This window comes from Polypterus senegalus, chromosome 14, assembly GCF_016835505.1.
Source record: "Polypterus senegalus isolate Bchr_013 chromosome 14, ASM1683550v1, whole genome shotgun sequence".
Lineage (NCBI taxonomy): Eukaryota > Metazoa > Chordata > Cladistia > Polypteriformes > Polypteridae > Polypterus > Polypterus senegalus.
The window spans coordinates 27,978,213-27,997,848 of NC_053167.1; the positions used below are offsets into that span (position 1 = coordinate 27,978,213).

Here is a 19,636-nt window from a genome sequence, read left to right on the forward strand (position 1 = left end):
GACATGTGCAAAATCCTGTCTCAAAAATCATTGTTTTGATTGTCAGGTTGGTAAAAACAGTGACAAATCACTCCAATTAAAATAATATTTCAAAATACAGTCAGTTTAAAATGATTTGTTATTATTAATATGCTTATATTGCTACTACAGATTAATTATGTTATTTGACCTCAGCTTCCTTTCGTGTCCCCATTTAAAATCAAGGTTAATACAACTTTTTTAATTGTTAAATTAGGAAACAAATATCATACCTTACGCAATCCCTCCCTAATTCTACCCGTGTTAGCTCAATGTATTGATCTTTTGACTTTCCAATCTCTCCGCCTTTTCTGAACTCCCTTATTCCATTCTTAGATTCCCATGGCAGATCTACAGGAAGACAACTTAATCAGATTCATTCTTTCATCATCATACACGCTTTACCCAGTTTAGGGTTAGAAGGTCCAGAGCTTATCCTGACAGGATCGAGCATGAGGTCAGAAACACTCCTGGATGAAGCAGCAGTCCATCAACTGTGTTTGGGATACGAGTGAAAAATTAGAGTAGGTGGAGAAAGCCAATAAAAGTAGAGAACGTGCAGACTCCACATAGTTTTCTGCACTTTTTCCAAAATATGTAAAAATTTGACCTAAAATGTGATTAGGTCTTCATTTAAATAATTAAAATAGATGAACAGAATACAATAAAACAAAAAAAAACCCATAAAATATTATAAATTTTGATTCATTCATTGATTAAAAATGATTTAAAACTAAATATCTCTGTCAGGAAAAGTACAAGAGCCTCTAGAATCATTGATTCAGTTAAGAGAATAATTAAACTCAGGCGTGTCAGCCAATGGGATGACAATCATACGTGAGTCGGAATGGCGGTGTACCATCTGCAAAACATAAAACTGGTTCTTCTCTACCAAAAACTGATCTTCACCGTACAGGTTTGTGAATGTATGCCATTCCTGGATGAAAGGGAAATTATCTGAAAAAGAGTTAATTGTTATCAAGTTGGTGGACATTGCAAACTAATTTACAAAGACTTTGGGCTTCACCAATCTTCAGGCAGGCAGAGAGCACACAAATGGAGAAAGTTCAGCCGCCTTGTAACACTCCTCAGAAGTGGTTTCCAAGAAAACTCACTCCAAGAGCAAGGCATATCATACTCTGAAGATCTACCCAGGGTAACATGGAAGCATCTGCTTATCCCTCTTGCACTGTCCACGTTTATGATGACACACCATCGGGCAAACACTGAACAAGAACAGTGTGCATGGGAGAATAGCAAGGAGGCAACTACTTTCCAAGAAGAACATTGCAGCCCATTTAAAATTGGTTAAAGACAGCCTGGATGAGCCAGAAAACTACTAGAAGAATGGTGTTTAGACAGATCAGTCTAAAATTGAACTTTTTTGGCTTAAATAAGAAACAATATGTTTATCAAAAATCAAAGACTGCATTCTAAAAGTAAGACCCGCATCCTACCCATTAATCACTGTCGTTTGTGGCAGTATCATTGTTTAGGCCAGTTTTGCTTCAATGGGATCAGGACAGCTTATCATCACTGATGAAACAATGAAAAGGACGTTCATGCAAGAATGTTCACCAGCATCACTGTTTTGAAGCTGCTCTGTAAGGTAGAACAAGCCAAAATGCATCCTAGCCAGTGTGTTGCAGGATTGATCACCATCTGCAGTAAACATTTGATTGAAGTCAATGATGAATGAAACAGGCAGTTCATTCATTCACAGTTGCATTCACATAAAATACTGTGAAACTGAAACTAAAATTCAATTTCCACTATTAATTATAAAACAAAAAAAACACAAAACTCACTTAAAAGAGTCTTTTGAGGTTTTAAATGTTCCTTCAGCATTGAAAACAAGGAATATTTCCCCTTGGGGACACATCTATCTATCTATCTATAGACATGGCCGAAATTATTGGCACCACTGGAATTTTCCCAGAAAATGCACCATTTCTCCCAGAAAATTGTTGCAATTACAAATGTTTTGGTATACACGTTTATTTCCTTTATGTGCATTGGAACAACAAAAAAAAACAAAGAAAAAAAGCCAAATCTGACATTATGTCACAGAACTCCAAAAACGGGCCAGGCAAAATTATTAGCACCTTTTCAAAATTGTGGGTAAATCTTTTATTTCAAGCATATGATGCTCGTTTGACCTCACCTGTGGCAAGAAAAAGGTGCTGGCAATATAGCAATCACACCTGAAGCCAGTTTAAAATGGAGACAAGTTGACTCAACCTTTGTGTTGTGTGTCTGAGTGTGCCACACTAAGCATGGAGAACAGAAAGAAGAGCAGAGAATTGTCTGAGGACTTGAGAACAAAAATTGTGAAAAAATAACAATCTCAAGGCTACAAGTCCATCTCCAGAGATCTTCAAGTTCACACCACATGGCACTGTAGCTAATCTCTCTGGATGTGGACGGAAGAGAAAAATTGATAAAAGACTGCAACGAAGGATAGTCCGAATGGTGGATAAACAGCCCCAATCAACTTCAAAACATATTCAAGCTGTTCTGCAGACTCAGGGTGCGACAATGTCAGATCGAACTAACCGTCAACATCTGAACGAAATGAAACGCTATGGCAGGAAAGCCAGGAGGACCTAACTGCTAACACAGAAACAGAAAAAAGCCAGACTGGAGTTTGCCAAAATGTACTTGTACTTGGGCGAACGTCTTGTGGACAGATAAGACCAAGGTAGAGCTTTTTGGTAAAGCTCAACATTCTACTGTTTACAGAAAACTTAATGCGGCTTACTAAGAAAAGAACACAGTACCTACAGTAAGACATGGTGGAGGTTCTAAGATGTTTTGCTACCTCTGGCACTGGATGCCTTGACTGTGTGCAAGGCATCATGAAATCTGAAGACTACCAAAAGATATTTGGGTGCAATGTAGGGCCCAGTGTCAGAAATCTGGTTCTGCATCAGAGGTCATGGGTGTTCCAGCAGGACAATGACCCCAAACATACTTCTTAAAGCACCCAGAAATGGTTGAAGACAAAGCGCTGGAGAGTTCTGAAGTGGCCAGCAATGAGTCTGGACCTAAATCCAATTGAATACTGTAGAAGATCAGGCGCTGGGTACAGACAGACAGACACCGTATGTCCAAAACACACACGTTTATTTACTCCAGCACCCTGCACACAACACAGTGCTCCAAACAGTACTCAGTCCTTCTCTTCCCGGCTCTCCTCCACTCCTTCCGTCCCAAAGCTTTGTCTTCCTCTTCCCGACTTTGGCTCCGGAATGGAGTGAGACGGCCTCCTTTATAGAGCACCCGGAAGTGCTCCAGGTGTCCCTTGATTAACATCCGGCAGCACTTCTGGGTGTGGCAGAAGTGCTGCACCGGAACCCCGCTCCTCTTCTGGCTGCACTTCCGGGTGTGGCGAAAGTGCTGCATGTCCAGGCGGTGGCCATAGACCTCTACTGTCTTGAGCCTCCAAGCCCCAATTCCATGGGCCCAATGTACACTCAGGGTGCTGCCCTCTCATGTCCCGGAGGAGGTACTCCTGATAGCATGCCCATTCCCCTGGTCTTCTCCTGGAAAGGGTATCCCATCCAGGCAGGATCCCCGGCCGTCCATCACAACACTTATGGAGAGATCTCAAATTTGCTGTTGGGAGAAGGCGCCCTTCAAATCTCAGAGACCTTCAGCAGTTTGCAAAAGAAGAGTGGTCAGAAATTCCAGTTGAGAGGTGTAACAAACTTGTTGATGGTTATAGGAAGCGCTTGATTTCAGTTATTTTGTCCAAAGGGCGTACAACCAAATATTAAGTTGATGGTGTCAATAATTTTGTCCAGCCCGGTTTTTGAGTTTTGTGTAAATTGATGTCAGATTTGCCTTTTTTTGTCTGTTTTTTTGTGTTGTTCCAATGCACATAAAGGAAATAAACATGTGTATACCAAAACATTTGTAACTGCAACAATTTTCTGGGAGAAATGGTGCATTTTCTGGGAAAATTCCAGGGGTGCCAATAATTTTGGCCATGACTTGTCTGTGTTGTTTTGTGTAGCCGTGTAATTCATGTTATCTGTAGCACAACAATAAAGTCAACTCTATTTATGTCTTTCGTTCTCATTACTGCAGAGGATTGTAATGCATCTTTTGAAAATGTGGCATGCTGCATATTTTCCGCACAAAGACACATCAGAACACCCCATTATGTACATTACATTGTTTTCTCCTCAGTAAAATCTCATTTCATGGGAATCCACCTCCCCAACATTATTACCTAACAACCACCGTTTACCGTTTCCTGATTTCTTCAGAACACGTTGAGGATGTGAACTCTCCAAACAGTATGGAGTTTCATGCCAGTCTCTGATGCATCTTAAGGATTTTTATCGTAACTGCAAAGTAGAGGTGGTATCACCAGAACACATCTGATGTCCACAAGTGACATGACAGAAAATAAATCCAGCAATTTTTGGTTTTTTTTTTACCTCTACAGATCATTATTTAAGTACTAAATGACAGGCAGGCGTGAAATTAAAATATGTAAACACCGCCAGACAGGACTGAACATCTTTGTTCTTGTGTCAATGGCACGAATTTCACAGCAAATGAATACAGCTTGTTTCACATTTTTTTTTTGCTGCAAAAGCAATTTCACGTGAATTGTTTCACCCATCATTTGTTGAAGTCATTGCAGGTTAAGGAAGTAAAACCACCAGCCACGGGATTATCGCAAAACTGCAGTGACTGTTAAATAATTAGCTATTTGTGCATGTTTGCAGCTTTCAATCCATACAAGACGCAATTTAGATGCAACACAAGTGTTACAGAAAGCAACTCTCCTATGTCCATTCTGTTGGAATACAGCTCTCTTCTGTGCAGGGTGACAGATCAGGGAAATGGACGGTGTAATAAGCATCCTCCAATCAGGGACGGGCCCCGTAATGATCTCAGACGATTCAGAGCGTGATTAGAGCCTGCACTTTCAAAAGTCCCAGTTTTCATCTGCCCAAATGCAATGCTTAGCTGTCCTTTTCAGAAGAATACACCTCTGCATTTTTAAAAGTCTCCATTTTCCTGGTTAAAAATGTCATAATTGTTTGGACAAAAGATGAAAATGGAGGCCAATGTTGGTGTTTTTAAACAAAAATGAAGTAGTGTGGACACAGCCTTAGATACGGGTCTGCCCTTACAAGGCACCTGCCCTGGTCGACAAAATAAGACATAGAACATCTTTATTTCTGCATGATGGTAAACACAAAGTACAATTACTTTCACATTTGAAATAACATTTTAAATATTTGTGTACATGACATCAACAGAACTGTGAAAACATGAGGAGTATCTCCTGAGCTGAAGGATTTGTTTATTTCTTATTATAATTAAAATAAAAAGCATAGATGTTTATTATATTTAAGATGTTACTAATCTAGCCTATTTAATTATGGGCTTTAACAAAGAGAATTAAAATATCCACCTTAGTAAAAGTACAAGTGTCTGTCTGTCTGTGCGTCCATCCTGTGCTGCAATGCATCTGTTAGATGTCATTTGGTATTGGATTCGCAAAAGCTGTGCTAATGTTTGTGATGAACCATCTGTTAAAATAGCAAATGCAATGCACTTTATTACAAAATGTATTACAAAGGGTGGCATGGTGGCGCAGTGGGTAGCGCTGCTGCCTCGCAGTTAGGAGACCCGGGTTTGCTTCCCGGGTCTTCCCTGAGTGGAGTTTGCATGTTCTCCCCGTGTCTGTGTGAGTTTCCTCCGGGCACTCCAGTTTCCTCCCACAGTCCAAAGACATGCAGGTTAGGTGAATTGGTGATTCTAAATTTCCCGTGTGTGTGTGTGTGTGAATGTGTGTGCGCCCTGCAGTGGGCTGGTACCCTGCCCGGGGTTTGTTTCCTGCCTTGCGCCCTGTTGTAACGGCCGACCCCTTTACCCAGCCGGCAGCTACACCTCCAAGACCTGTGGCCTGGATAACTTACTGAGAATCTAACTATCAAGCCGTACTTCTACACAATTAAACTTTTCCCCACAATCGACGGTATAAATGCAAGTACACAAAAAACAGAATGTAAAATTAAACGGAGTAAATGTATTGAATGAAACAAGACATGCCACAAAACAAATGCAAATATAAATATTCCTCCACCCCAGCAACCTCAAGACAGCACCAAAATATACATACTAAACCCCTCCCTTGTCCCTGTAACATATAACACACACCACACAAGCAACAAAATGACTAATAAACGGAATGGTTGTGAACTTGAGTCCGAAAGTAAAAATGTCCTGAATACGGATGACTGAACTAGCGGCAATTGTGGTGTTTGATTTTCCCGGCGTTTTGGAGCAACCTCACCGTGATTCCTCGGCGTATGGTGGATGATGAATCGACCCCGGGGTCTCAGCTGATGCAGGTTGGAAGACAGTCCGGATTAATGAAAAACAAACTGGAACAAAGCGCAATGTGATGAGACAGCAAGCAAGTTGAAGTGATTGACACAAAACACGGTTCTCCCCTTTCTTCTCTCTCCTTCCTCTAAATAGTCGGTGACGGCAGTAATTGGTTGATTTGACACAGGTGTTTTCCAGATTTGCGACTGTGGTCTCCTCCCATCATCCGTCCTCCTTTACGGGGACGGCATTAACTGATACACATACACACAGCCAATGGGACAATGAAACGAGACACACTCAGAACTGACATTTGAACACTAACTATGTGGCCCCGCTACACTGTGTTGGCTGGGATTGGCTCCAGCAGACCCCCGTGACCCTGTAGTTGGGATATAGTGGGTTGGATAATGGATGGATGGATGTATTACAAAATATATTCCAATAGATAGTGCACTATTGCTGAATGTACTAAGGTCTATGTTGATTACATAGATTTCAACCTGCCATAGCTTGTCTCAATAATAACCATTTATCCATCAATAATAATGATTAATTTTTAATAAAGTATATTAATAATAACAACTAAATTCTATGACATTTAATTGTCTGATGATGATAACGGTGATAAAAAGTATTATCTTTCACGATTTACCTTGTTTAACTGTAAAGTCAAAAAAATGCGGTATTTGAAATGACCGTTAGGGGGCAGCAAATGACAAATAACTGTTTTGAAGCGCTGTTTCTCATTCAGAGTTCAATTTTTTTAACATCACAATCTCCAACCCACGCTATCCACTTGTGGAAAGCCAAAATGATGTGTATTCTGTTAAAAATTATTTTCAACATGTATGTGTTATAATTTCTATTTTTTTTTTCATTGTGTAAAGCCAGCAAATAAATTAAAGCATAGTGCAATTCCACACCTTATGTAGGTGTTTCCAGTTTTAGTTTTAATTAGAAATTAAAATGAGATGTTATCATTGCAGTTCTGATTGCTTATACCACCTAGTTAACACAACCTCAAGTTAAAAATATAGAAGCTCACACTCTGCTGTCAAGGGTGTGCCAGTCAGACTTGCTTGTGTGCTCATTAATTTGTTGCCACCTTTTTTTATGTGTGGGTTTTACAGCGAGTGACAATGAAGAGGACAGTGAAGCCATGGAGGCAATAAGCCCTAATTGTGAGGAGCTGCCAGCACTTCCACCTGCTCCTGAGGATTCGTCTGAGAATGAGAAATGTGCTGAAGATAAGGACAATAATGACACAGAAAAGAGGGAAGAGGAAGAAGACGACGAAGGCAGCACCCCAGAAGATTCAAGCCCTACGCACACGACAGGCTTGTCTGCAAAGCTGCTGAACAAACTAGTTAGCATTGAAGGTAAGTTGTTTCGAGAGATGAAACTTTAAAATAAGAATTTTCAGGAGCTGGGTCATGTAGATAAGAAGATATGGTATCAGTCAGTTGTAAAAATCAAAGGTTGCACATTAATTCTCTGCCATTGAGTCTTTATGATTTTTTAAGTAGGACTCTAAAGCAGCCAGTGCTTACTTTGTACTGAACTTAAATAAAGCGCCTTGAGGAGTGAGCACTGCAGAAAGGCGAGTGTAATCAACTCAAAACACAAGCTGGGGAAAATCATTCAGCAGTAAAGTGAATTTTGTTTTTAATTCAGTCTCATTTCCAGGAGCTTATTAGATTTGGTGTTCAAAGTGGCTCAGTCACCAGGATGTTACCAGCAGAGCCAAGCAATTAAATTTCTGCATTTAAATTAAACGTAATGTGCGTTGCACCCGATCAGTTTGTCTAGTGTACAGCACAAGTAGTTTGCAAGGGAGCACATGCACTCTGGGAGAATGAGGTCCTTTAATTTCAAGCCTAATGCTAGCCTGAAAATGCTCTGAAACACCCCAAAACAGGCCAAAGCACACAAACGTTAGCAAAATTTAAATGAAAATCATCAAACTAGAGTCTCATCTACAGAAGAAATCAAGCAAGTTTCTTATCTGAGGCTCAGGGTGGGCCCAGGAGTCTTAGCTTGAAGAAAAGCTGACAATATTCTGATGTTAATTGATGTGGACAGCGTGGAACGCATGCAGCATCCTCTTCCTTTTATCATCTTGTTTATATACAGCATTAGTCCAATAAGTGGCACAGCTCCATATATGTCCCTCCTTCACACTCTTTACCTTTCTCATTGCCTTCTATGTTCTGGCAAGTTCCTTTTGGTATTCTGCTCAAAACTTGTTTTCCAATTTATTTCTAAATGTTTAACATTTTAAAAGAGACCGTGTAATGCAGCTCATTCTTTGCTAAAATATGTTCTATATGTGTGTAAATGGAAGCTAAATCTATTCGTAAAATAATAAATATAACAAAAATCTATAGATGTTTCCATGACCAGTGTAAGCATAAATCACAGTGATGTTTAAATTATTGATTGTATTTACTGCATAATACAACATGTCCTGTAACAGAGTGCGCATCTTTTCAGTCATCATCACAGCTGTTCATTGTCAATGGGGCTGGTGACCTTTCCCACAGCTTTGGATGCCACAGCAAGGTCCAGGTTTTACTGGGGTGACATTCCCTCTCAGGGCACCTTCATGCACACATCCACAATTATCGATACATGGCCAGTTCAGCGTCACCTGTTCACAATACATGTGTTCCTGCAAAATGTGGGAGCAAAACCCACACAGTCAATGTGACAAGCACGCCACGTCCGCACAGACAGGGCCAAGAACATGAAGACAAGGTAGCAGCACCAGCTACTGTGCCATATCAAAAAACACAGAGGCTGTGAGATACTGCGGCTAGTAAAAGGGGTTGTTCACTGTTGCTTGGTGCTCCTCGGTAGAACAGCAGAACAGGGACATCTTGGCATTATGAACAAGTGGGGCACTTCCCTCTGGGTGGCACTGTTGTGCAGTAATTAAATGAATAGTAAACTCCCCTCCATAATTTCACATCTTGTTAAAATCTTTATAGTTCGCTTAAATAAGTCATTAGACTGGATTTATTTGCCATTTTCCATGATAGGCTCATTGCAATTTCTAATCTAGAAAAATATTTCGTCTTCAGTTATATGAAATTGTCAGTGTCTGGCTCTGCTAGTTTGTTTTCGGAAGGCTGAGGCAGGCCCTCCAGACATGCTGTGTTCCCGCAGACCTTTGCTATATGCTAGCATTTGGGGCTTGAAGGATCGTTCACACACTTGGATTCTTGCCCATTCTGTGCGGCTTTCTGGCAAGCGTTGTTCTCCCAGGTCCGTGTGGCCCCACCAGAACTTTCACGCCAAGAATGCCCTTGAATATGAGTATGATGGTTTGATCTGACATCTGGAATATAAAACATAGACAAATTGCAGTTTATAAATAGCTTATTTGAGGCTGGCAAGGATTTTCTGGTTAACATTTAATCAACAGTTGCTTTGCTTTTGCCTTATAGCCAGTTATGTCCAAGTTGGCCTGTTTAAGTAAGCAAAAACTGAAACAAATAAGCAAACATTTACTGTTAAAATTGTGGAATTCTCCTGGTGGAGTTAATTGATATCCCTTTTGAATGTACGCACATTTCATGTCCATTTCTAGATGAAGGTTATTTATGCAGCAAGATTAAAAACTGCAGAACTGATATACAGAAATATCCAGAGGTGGTAGTGACACAGGTGCTTGTTTTATTTCTTCAGAAATAAAATGTATTATTATGATTATTATTATTATTATAATGTTTTCACTCCTGTTTGATTGCACGATCTCTTGGACATCCCTATTAAAGCCCCTAAAAAGTGTTTCCACTAGAGAGATTCAAGCCAATGTCACTCTCTGCTGTCGTGATGGCAACAGGCAAGTGAAGGTCGTGTTCCTGATGGCAGCAGCACACAGTGTGATTGATGAAAGGGCAGACCAGGAATAAAAGAAACAAAACGCTTGCCTACAGGGTAACTCCATTTCATAACAAGGTTGACCAAACTCATTCACTTATTACGCCTGATGAATATTCTGAATATCTGTACAGCCTGGCCTTGCAAAATACGTACATTCCAGTGTCACTTTGTACCCACACATTCCATCCTTCAAGAAAAATCAACCATCCTTCATACTTTTTAAAAATCATCTAAAAAACAGAGTTGTGTTCCATACGTGATCTATGTTTATGTGGGTATAATGGACTCCATAAGTACATCTGAAAATATGTGGTGGGCTGAAAAAAAATCAGCCTTTTCTGTCACAAACAAAAAGACTAAATATAACTGATGAAGCAGATAGTTTAAGCTGGATTCGTTCAGTATGCTTGTGCATAAATGCAGCATGATTGGCACAGTTCTAACCATATGCTGGAAAATTCAAAAGGTTCAAAGAATCATTCAGGATTTTAAAGATATCTGCTATGGCTGAAAATGAAGGGAGATTTTCTTGTATTAATACCCAGTTATGTTATGTTTCTGGAAAACAATTTTTCAAAGAGGTGTTACTGAAATAATAAAAGTTATGTGCTTCATAGTTTCCAAGGCTCAAGGAGAGTACAGGAAAAGTTGGCTGTTGTTTGTTCACCTTTTGCAGCTCCTTTTGTGGCATTCATGAGATCACTAAAGAATGGATGTGCCATGTCAAGTTAAAGGAGCGTACAGTGCAAAGCAGAGGCTAACCCCAGTAGGGTCTCCTGATTTGTGCTGGGTAGGCTTACGCCATACCAGACCGATTTAGGTAACAGCGACACCACTACGTTTTCATTTAAAAATGATCTCCATCCACACTACCGTTTTCACATTGCTTACGAATATTTTGCACTAAAATGACTGAAAATGCACATGATGTAGACATTTAACTACACTGGCCTTGCATGTAGAAAACTCCTTGAAAGTATTGTAACACCACAGTATTTATCACAACCAGTAAATTATTTGTCTTTTGTGCTAGTATGACTTGTTCATAGTTTAAATGCACACAGGTAAATAACATAGCAAGTGCCGTGGAAAGCTATTCCCCTGTGTCCACTTCTTCTTCTTCTTCTTTCGGCTGCTCCCGTTAGGGGTTGCCACAGCGGATCGTCTTCTTCCATATCTTTCTGTCCTCTACATCTTATTCTGTTACACCCATCACCTGCACTACGTGAGGATATTGGTTTTCATCTGTGAAGTAAGACCAATTAAGGATTGACACGCTGTAATGAGTAGAAACCAGTCAATGATTTGCTATATAATCAGCATGAACAACAGTTTTCAAAAGTCTACGTTTTCACCCATCCACATTGCAGTCAAGACGGTGGTTTCTGTAATGTACGCCACTGGAGAGTGTTTTCCAAAGTGTCCTGTTTTGGAGGGATTAAAAACACCGGGGTAGTGTGGACAAATGTCAAAAACAGAGACTAGTGTATGTATTTGTAAATAAAAACCTAATAGTGCAGTAGGCTTAAAGTCACCAAGTCACAAAACATGCACATCTTTGGGAATGTAACACATACGGTGACCCTGGAGTCGTAAGGCATTTGTATAGGGCCAACATACTGCCAATGCACAGTTAAGAAAAGTAAAAAAAAAAAATGTTTTTTTTTCTTTCTTCTAAGCATTGTTTTTGACTATATTCCCCAGAATGCACCCTGTCACAACTTCCACTCACGAAACTTAAGGCAGAATAGTGAAAGTTACAAAGCTGTGGTCAGTTCAGGTCAGGTTTGTGAGCATGCACTGGTACAGCACACTGCCTCCCCCACCACACAACAAAACAGCTTGGGATCCCATTTGGCAACACCCTGAGGCAGACACACAGTCCAGTCTCACTCCTTGGAAGTGACCCTCTATCTGTTTCAGCCATGTGTTATGTGGGCATCCCCTTGGCCTGGTATAGCCACTCAGGTCCTCAGCAATAAGGATCCTGTGAATTGGGCCACCTTCATGGAATTGTGCCACATAGCCATAGTGTCATAACTGAATCTCTGTCACACTGCAGGTAACGTACCTGATTTGGGACTCTGTGAGCAACCGCTCATTCAACACAAAGTCAAACCAGCAGTACCTAAGGATTCTCCGAAGAGACACAGTACAGAAGGAGTCCAGTCTGGTGAAGCTCTGGTGTTTCACAGTATCTACAGTATAACCAAAGTGTACCAATGTCCACATGGTGATTAAATTGGTCAGACTAGGAACAGTCATTGAATTTCCATCTATAGGAACAGTATCTCAGCTTATGTAAAACTTACATAATCATAACTTTTGTTTCACCATACTGGAAAATTCTAAATGTTTATGCAGTCTTTTTAAATGACACTGGCACTACCACACTTTTGGTGTCAAGGCAGTTAAATTTCCTTGTGTTTCTTCCTAGGCTCTCAGATTGAATCAGTGGTGAAGGTCACATCTCCTCCAGCACCGAGGAATTCCGTTCTTCCAAAAGAGCAAGACTTTGCAACCAAGTTATTGGAGTCACACAATGCCACTCTTCGAGGTCAGCACTCCACACCTACTGGATCCCCTCATCTTGGTGTAGTCCATGTCCCACTGCCCCCCAGTCGAGTTATTGAGGAACTGCATCGTGCTCTGGCCACAAAACATCGGCAGGACAGGTGAGATGATACTCCATTATCTTAAACACGACACAACTCAGCATCTAGCCACATCTGTTTTACGTTGCTGCTTGTAATGCAGTGAATGGATTAAAATGTGATTTTGATTGTTACAAAGTGTAAAGCCAAATAAGTAGCTTAGCAGTGTCAAGATGTCCTTCTTTCATTCACTATTGAACACATGTAAGTTGATTTGGTGAACAGAGCTTGTCTTGGAAGGATCAGGTGCACACCAGACTTCAGCCTTATTCACTGTGCCAGTTTATAATAAGGGTGCACTTGCTCAGATGGGGGCAGTTACCTAGCCCAGGAGGATATGAACATTCTTAGAGAAAACCCAACACAGACATTGAGAGAATATGAACACTTGCTTATAGTAACCAGGTAGAAATTCAAACTCTGGAGCTGTTGGGCACACAAGTGAACTGTTGTACTGCAGTTTTGTAACAAAACGAAAGTACAAGTGCTTATATCAAGATCCATTAAGAAATAAAACTTTACACATCACTGGCGTTGTGTTTGTCTAGGCAGGTTCTCTCTTGGGGTTACTTGTTTGCAGTGTTGCCATAAATTTAGCTGTCACAATCACAGTTGTGAGTGGATGCCACAGTACCACTCCCAGAATGCAGTGTTAACATGGACAACAACAGCTGGTCAATATGGGGTTGGACTGGCAAACTGCTGAATTATCAGTTGGCACAATGATGAGTGGAATCCACAGTGCCACTCCCAGTGTGCCGTGTTACGTGGATGACGAAAACCTGTCATTACAGGGTGGACTGGCATATTGCTATAGCGTGAGAATAATGATGTCAACAGAAGCTTCTGTGTGCTCTGGGTGGTTTTAATATATGTATAAGTTGGACTTAATGTTAAGATATTTATTCCTATAATGACAGTTTTATTACTAAGTACAATCTGAGTTATGCACATGGCTACAGCAGTCATAATATTCCACTGCATTTTTAATCTAGCTAAATATAAGAATGTATAACAGCTGTTGGAGGCTTTCAGTATCTTAGTGCTAACAATTTTAAACCTCTCAGTACTGTAGGCTTCAAAGTTATTGTAGACAAAAGGTTAGAAATAAATAGAAAATTGATACTTTTAAAAATGAGCTATTCAGCAGAGGCAAACATGCCATAATCCCAAACATAACAATGGCAGTCATTTAGGACTAGATTTACAGGCCAAATTTCATTGTAAAAGAGGTGTATGCTTATTTTTCCTTGCTGTTTTTTACTTATTAGTGTGAATTACAGTAGAATCCAAACCCAGGATCTCGCTGGCAATCCTCAATGTGCATCCTCTTCTTAAATGTAACTGGAATTAAGTAATGAAGGTAATCAAAGCTGACAAAGTGAATGTCATTTTGGATTCAGCTCCTCCATATCAAAACAAATTCACATTGGTCAAAAAATCAAAAAGGTCATGAAGAAGCCAACAGCAACTGTAATGGAGATGAAAGAGTTTATGAAAGTTACTCGCTTCTCCCTGCGTAGTTAAATCATTGTGTGTATTTGTCAGAAATCATCTGCCTTTTTTTAAGCATAACTTATGCTTCTTCTAATTTGTTTTCACATTTTGCTGTGAATTATTTTTTTACTTAGTATCAGAATTTTTAAGTTGATGTTAATGAAACTATCAAATAAAAATATAATGAGGACAAAATAGTTAAAGATTGTTGCAATGCAATATTTAGCACATTCAGTAACTCCATTTGTGAAAAAACAACAAACTCCACATGCCTCAGCTTTTATAAAATATAGATGATTGCTGACTTGATGTATTCTGCACCTAAGGACCAGAAAGGCACATAGCAGAAAAGGGGACTGGAGTAAGGAGCAAAGTGTGATGGGAATAAAGTAATGGTGTGAGTTTAATATGTTTAAGTAATTGCAAACAATCTTGTATGGGATTCATAGATGCATTACAGACATGTGAAGTGTCCCGGTTTCACTTTTCACGTTCGATCACCTCACTTTCCATGCACAGAAAATCCTGTTGTTGTGACGAGTCGTGTTTTCCAAGTGAAGGTACATGCTGTGCACAACTCATAAGCACTGCTTCCTTTGCAAATACACCACAAGACAAAACTGTTATTAATAATGAAGCATATAAAGGCACTGTAACCACAAGGGGGTGCCACTGAGCCCCAAACCACAGACACAATCTCACCCAAACACAATTCCAGTTCAAATAAATGTTTTTTATTCAACTGTGACACCTTCTTTACAAGAACACCAGCCACCATATACAAATACAAATTGTCTACTTCCACCTCCAAGAGACTGACTCAATTAAAATGAGGCAGCAGGCTTTCTTTTAAAGTCGACCCAGGACCTGCTTCCAGTCTCCTGCCTAAGTCATCCAGAGCATTTCCAAGTTATGTGGAAACCATGGCATTCCTCCTTCGGCTGTGCCCTCTGGAAGTCCACAAAGACCCTACAGGACTGCATCTCTGAACTCCAAATCCCACGCCACTCTGTGGGTGTTTTAATCAGATTCAGCCATGAGTTACACTGCCACCTGTCATGTGGGCGAATGACATATTCCCAGTAAGCCCGATCCTTAATGTTATGGCTTCCTGACCAGATATGAATCCTTCCTTTATCCTGCATGTCTGTCCTTTCTTCATGGTACCTACTCACATTACCTATAAACATACTTACAGTGGCATTTAGAGCTTTTAACCTACAGTTTATTTGAATGTATTTGAATATCTACTAATTTTTAACATGAGTATTTAACTCTTAATTTTTGTATAATTTGGCAACCGTGGATCAGAATAAACTGTGCTGTGCTCTTGTCCATGGAGAAAATGAGATGAAGATGTATCTGCCAATGGCACAAATTACCATATACTTGGAGTGAAACACAAAAACTCTGTACTCCTGTAAGTTTTGTTGAGTTATTCATTCTTGTGTGAATTGTTTTACTCCCAGGGTGTGTTAAACACGTCAACTAATTTAGGGTATCATAAAGTAAATTGCATATTTGTTCAGTGTTGACAAACAAAAACATTACTTTTAATTATTGCTTTGCTTCATTTTTAACCACAAGTCCATTTTCCCATTGCTGCATTAGAATTTGTCATACTTACAAAAAAAGGCCTTTTTTGAATTTTTGTTTGATTTCTATATTTGAAGTTAATCCCTGCTGTTAAGTAAGTGTCTAATTAGAAGTCTTACCTCAGCTCTTGGTCTGCAATCACACAAATTGGAATAATAATAAGTTCAGTTCTGTGTAAGATTCTAAAAGACACTTGATGTTACTTTTTAATGCTCATCTTATCCAATCTCATCTCATCTTAATAACCACTCTTCCTGGTGAGGGTCACGGTGGCAGCAGGCCAAGCAGGTCAGCACAGACATCCCTGTCTCCTGCTACAGATTCAAGGTCTTCTTGGAGAATTCCCAGGAATTCCCAAGCCAGAGAAGATATATAATTCCTCCAGCACAGGACATGCCTAAAGAAGCTCTAGTGGAGTCATCCAGGGGGCATCCTTGCTACATTCCTAAACCAGTTCAATTTACCCCTTGTAATCCTGAGGAGCAGGGACTCTACTCTGAAGCTTTCACAAATCTCTGTGCAGACTGACATGTATTCATGATGTCATTCTTTAGGTCATTACCAACCGCTCATGACCACAGGTGAGGACAGGGGTGTAGATCAGTTCATAAAGTGAGAGTTTTGTGCTCAGACACAGCTCCACCGAACAGCTGATACAGCTCCAATCTACTCATCGATTTCACCTCCACTTTGTCCATCACTCGTGAACAAGATCCTGAGATACTTGAACTCCTCAGCCAGGGCAGCTGTTTTCCTCTCAGCTGGAGAGAACAATCCTTTTTTTTCTCCCGAGAGAGAACTATGACCTCAGACTTGGAGGTGCTAATCCTCACCACTACCACTTCATAAATTCAGCAGCGAATTGCTCAGTCGCTTTTGTGGGTTACTCAGATAAAACAAAGAGAAGAACATCATCTGTATAAGGCAACAACGCTAACCCTAGGCTACCCAAATGGACACCCTCACGTCCTCAGCTGTACCTTGATATTTTGACCAAAAATTACATTTTTCTAACACATTTCCCTTTATTTTATTTTCAGATATAGAGCTATTTCTTTTTCTATTGATTAGACACATTTAATAAGTACTGTAGTGGCAGAAACACAGTTGCCATCAGCTAACCAGTAAGATGGCACCTCTCACACGGTGAATGGTTTTCAGGGAGGAGTTGCTTTAATCAAAGACGATTGGGGGCTATTAATACACTCTGGTTTGTGGAATTATTTGTTGAATTTCTCAGGGAAAGTGAAATATATACTGCGTAAATGTTATCAATGCTGCAGATTAAAAATAAGAACAAATCACAGGTTCCATTTGTAAAAGAAGTAGCATCTAAATAAGCAACTGGAGGAATATAAATGTATGAAGACCAGGGTAACCTGCCCGTTCTCCATAATATAATGTTTCAGATGGTGTTTATATTATGAAGAGCATATTGGAACCTCAATTTTTAAGGCTGGATGCCCTTATTATTAATGTCGCTGAGGTATGCTCTAGCTCCCACAATGGCAAATTCAGTTGCATTGCTTTAGAAATGGATGACTAGGTAATAAATTAGTAGTTTTCACTGTTGCTTCACAGCACTAGATACCAGGGTTCAGTTCCCAGTCCAGTTCTTGCATTGTATCCACTGTGGTAGGAATTGGCCCACTTCAACCCTGTAATGAAAAAATGAAATATTCAAAATTAATGAATAAAAAATAAATCATATAGTTTGTTTGTTTGTGAAGCTTTTGTTTTAATTTAACCTGATGCTGCTCTGCCAGCCCTTGCATTTTTAGCATTTTTTAAATAAAGATTTCAAGCTCGGCCTTTGAGAATTTATTTTCCTGAATCTTCTGTTGTGGGAACAATTTACACTGACACGAAGAAGCCTGGGTATGCTTTACATTGTTTTCACATGACCAATATTCGCTTAGGTCATTGGATGGATGGATGGATGGAGGGTTTATGCGCAACAAATGTGTGTCTGGCCTTGTCTTAATCTTTGTCTTATGATTACATCCACAATCTTAGTAAATAAGGGGAAAGGTTCAAGTTGGAGATATGTTATTAGTTCAAAATTGGAGTACATATGTAATGCATGGTGTTGTAACAGATCCTCCATCGCCCATTTGCCCCTTATGTGCTGCCTTAAGTGCCTCTAATATGCCGCTCTTCTCCCTGGAGTAAAACATTGTTTGCTGGATTTATAATTTTATTTTCAGCTATTTACTTTCCTTAGACTAATCTAAATTGTGACATACCAAATCTGTAGCATATTCATTTGTTTCCTGCAGTTTTCATGGAAAAGAGGTTAGAGGCTCACCAAAAAGAAGAAATGAAGGTCGTCTCTCACGAACCTCAAGTGCAGACGTTCCTGTTGGGGCCACCGGAGACTCTGAGAGTAAAGTCAGTTCAATAAAAGCCTCAGATGAAAACAAAGAAAATGTGAGAGTTGAAGAGTGTTGGACAGATGCCTCTGGACTACCGCACGATCAGGATAGCTGGAACGAGTCTGTTATCTCAGGTGAGTTTTAGGCTTAAAACACATAAAGGGAGGTAAGGAACATGGAACCTCAGATCAGTCCAAAGACAAAACTCAATTTGGTGCTTCGAACATAGTCTAGATATTTTGCAACAGTGTGAGAGTCACACAACGTGTGTCACGCTTTTTTTTCATTTGTTGCCATGTCTGTTTATCTCTGTGTTTTGTTCAGATAAAAAAATGGAACCTTCAGTAAGCTATCATATGTTACAAATTGGATGCCAGTGTGTCAGTAATCATCTCATTTTTATTATTTACTTTTCTAAGAAATGCTTAAATCTTCACTTGATGAGAGCATAATATTTTAACACTTAGCACAAGTACTATGATGGCTCATTGAAATTGTCTGCTGTCTTGTGAAGCTGATTCATACATTATGGAAATGCTTCATTATGCCAATTTCGTACAGAATGTCTCCATGTGAGAGAACATTAGCACGTCTTAAGGATGGTGTGCTGTTTTGTTGGAATGATTCAAAACAATGTAGTGTCTTGATGTTCTAATCTGATATTTTTTTATCATAATTTTTATTTAAGCTAAGCTTGGATATGTAACATCTGGTACAATGATCAATATTGCCTTTACTGAAGCTTGACTCCCATGTTCTATTCAGTAGTGTGGGATTAAATTATTTTGCTTGTACTTTAAATGTTTTCTTTTCCTATGAAGAGATTAGGAAGTTGTTTTTAGTCAGGGTAATTTTTTATTTAATGAAATAATTTCCCTTCTTGGGTGGCGCAGTTCAGCATCACAGTAAGGAGACCAGGGTTCAAGTCCCAGGTCCTCCCTGAGTGGAGTTTACAGGTTCTCCTTATGTCTGTGTGGGTTTTACCCCATTGTCCAAAGAAATGATGGGTAAGTGGACTGGTGAGGCTAAAGTGGCCCTAGTGAGTGTGAGTGTGTTCCCTGCAATGGATTAGCGCCCTGTCCAGGAGATTGTTCCTGACTTGCACCCTAAGCTTGCTGGGATAGGATCCAGCCCCCCCGCAGCATATATATTTTAGGACCATTAAAAGGACAGAATCCCAATAGCAGAGATGAACTGAGTGGTTAACAAAATCCTAAACAAATAAATAGATTGCAAAATGAAACCACA

General features: G+C 39.8%; 1 protein-coding gene across 1 annotated transcript in view; it reads left to right on the plus strand.

Annotated features, from left to right (window-relative positions):
- The window catches only part of phactr3a (phosphatase and actin regulator 3a), a 223,565-nt gene that overhangs the window by 134,608 nt on the left and 69,321 nt on the right, over window positions 1–19,636 (plus strand). The window contains exons 5-7 of the mRNA XM_039735042.1: window positions 7,509–7,757; window positions 12,704–12,941; window positions 18,293–18,522. Coding sequence (XP_039590976.1) covers window positions 7,509–7,757; window positions 12,704–12,941; window positions 18,293–18,522 — 717 coding nt within the window. The remainder of the gene's footprint in view (window positions 1–7,508; window positions 7,758–12,703; window positions 12,942–18,292; window positions 18,523–19,636) is intronic.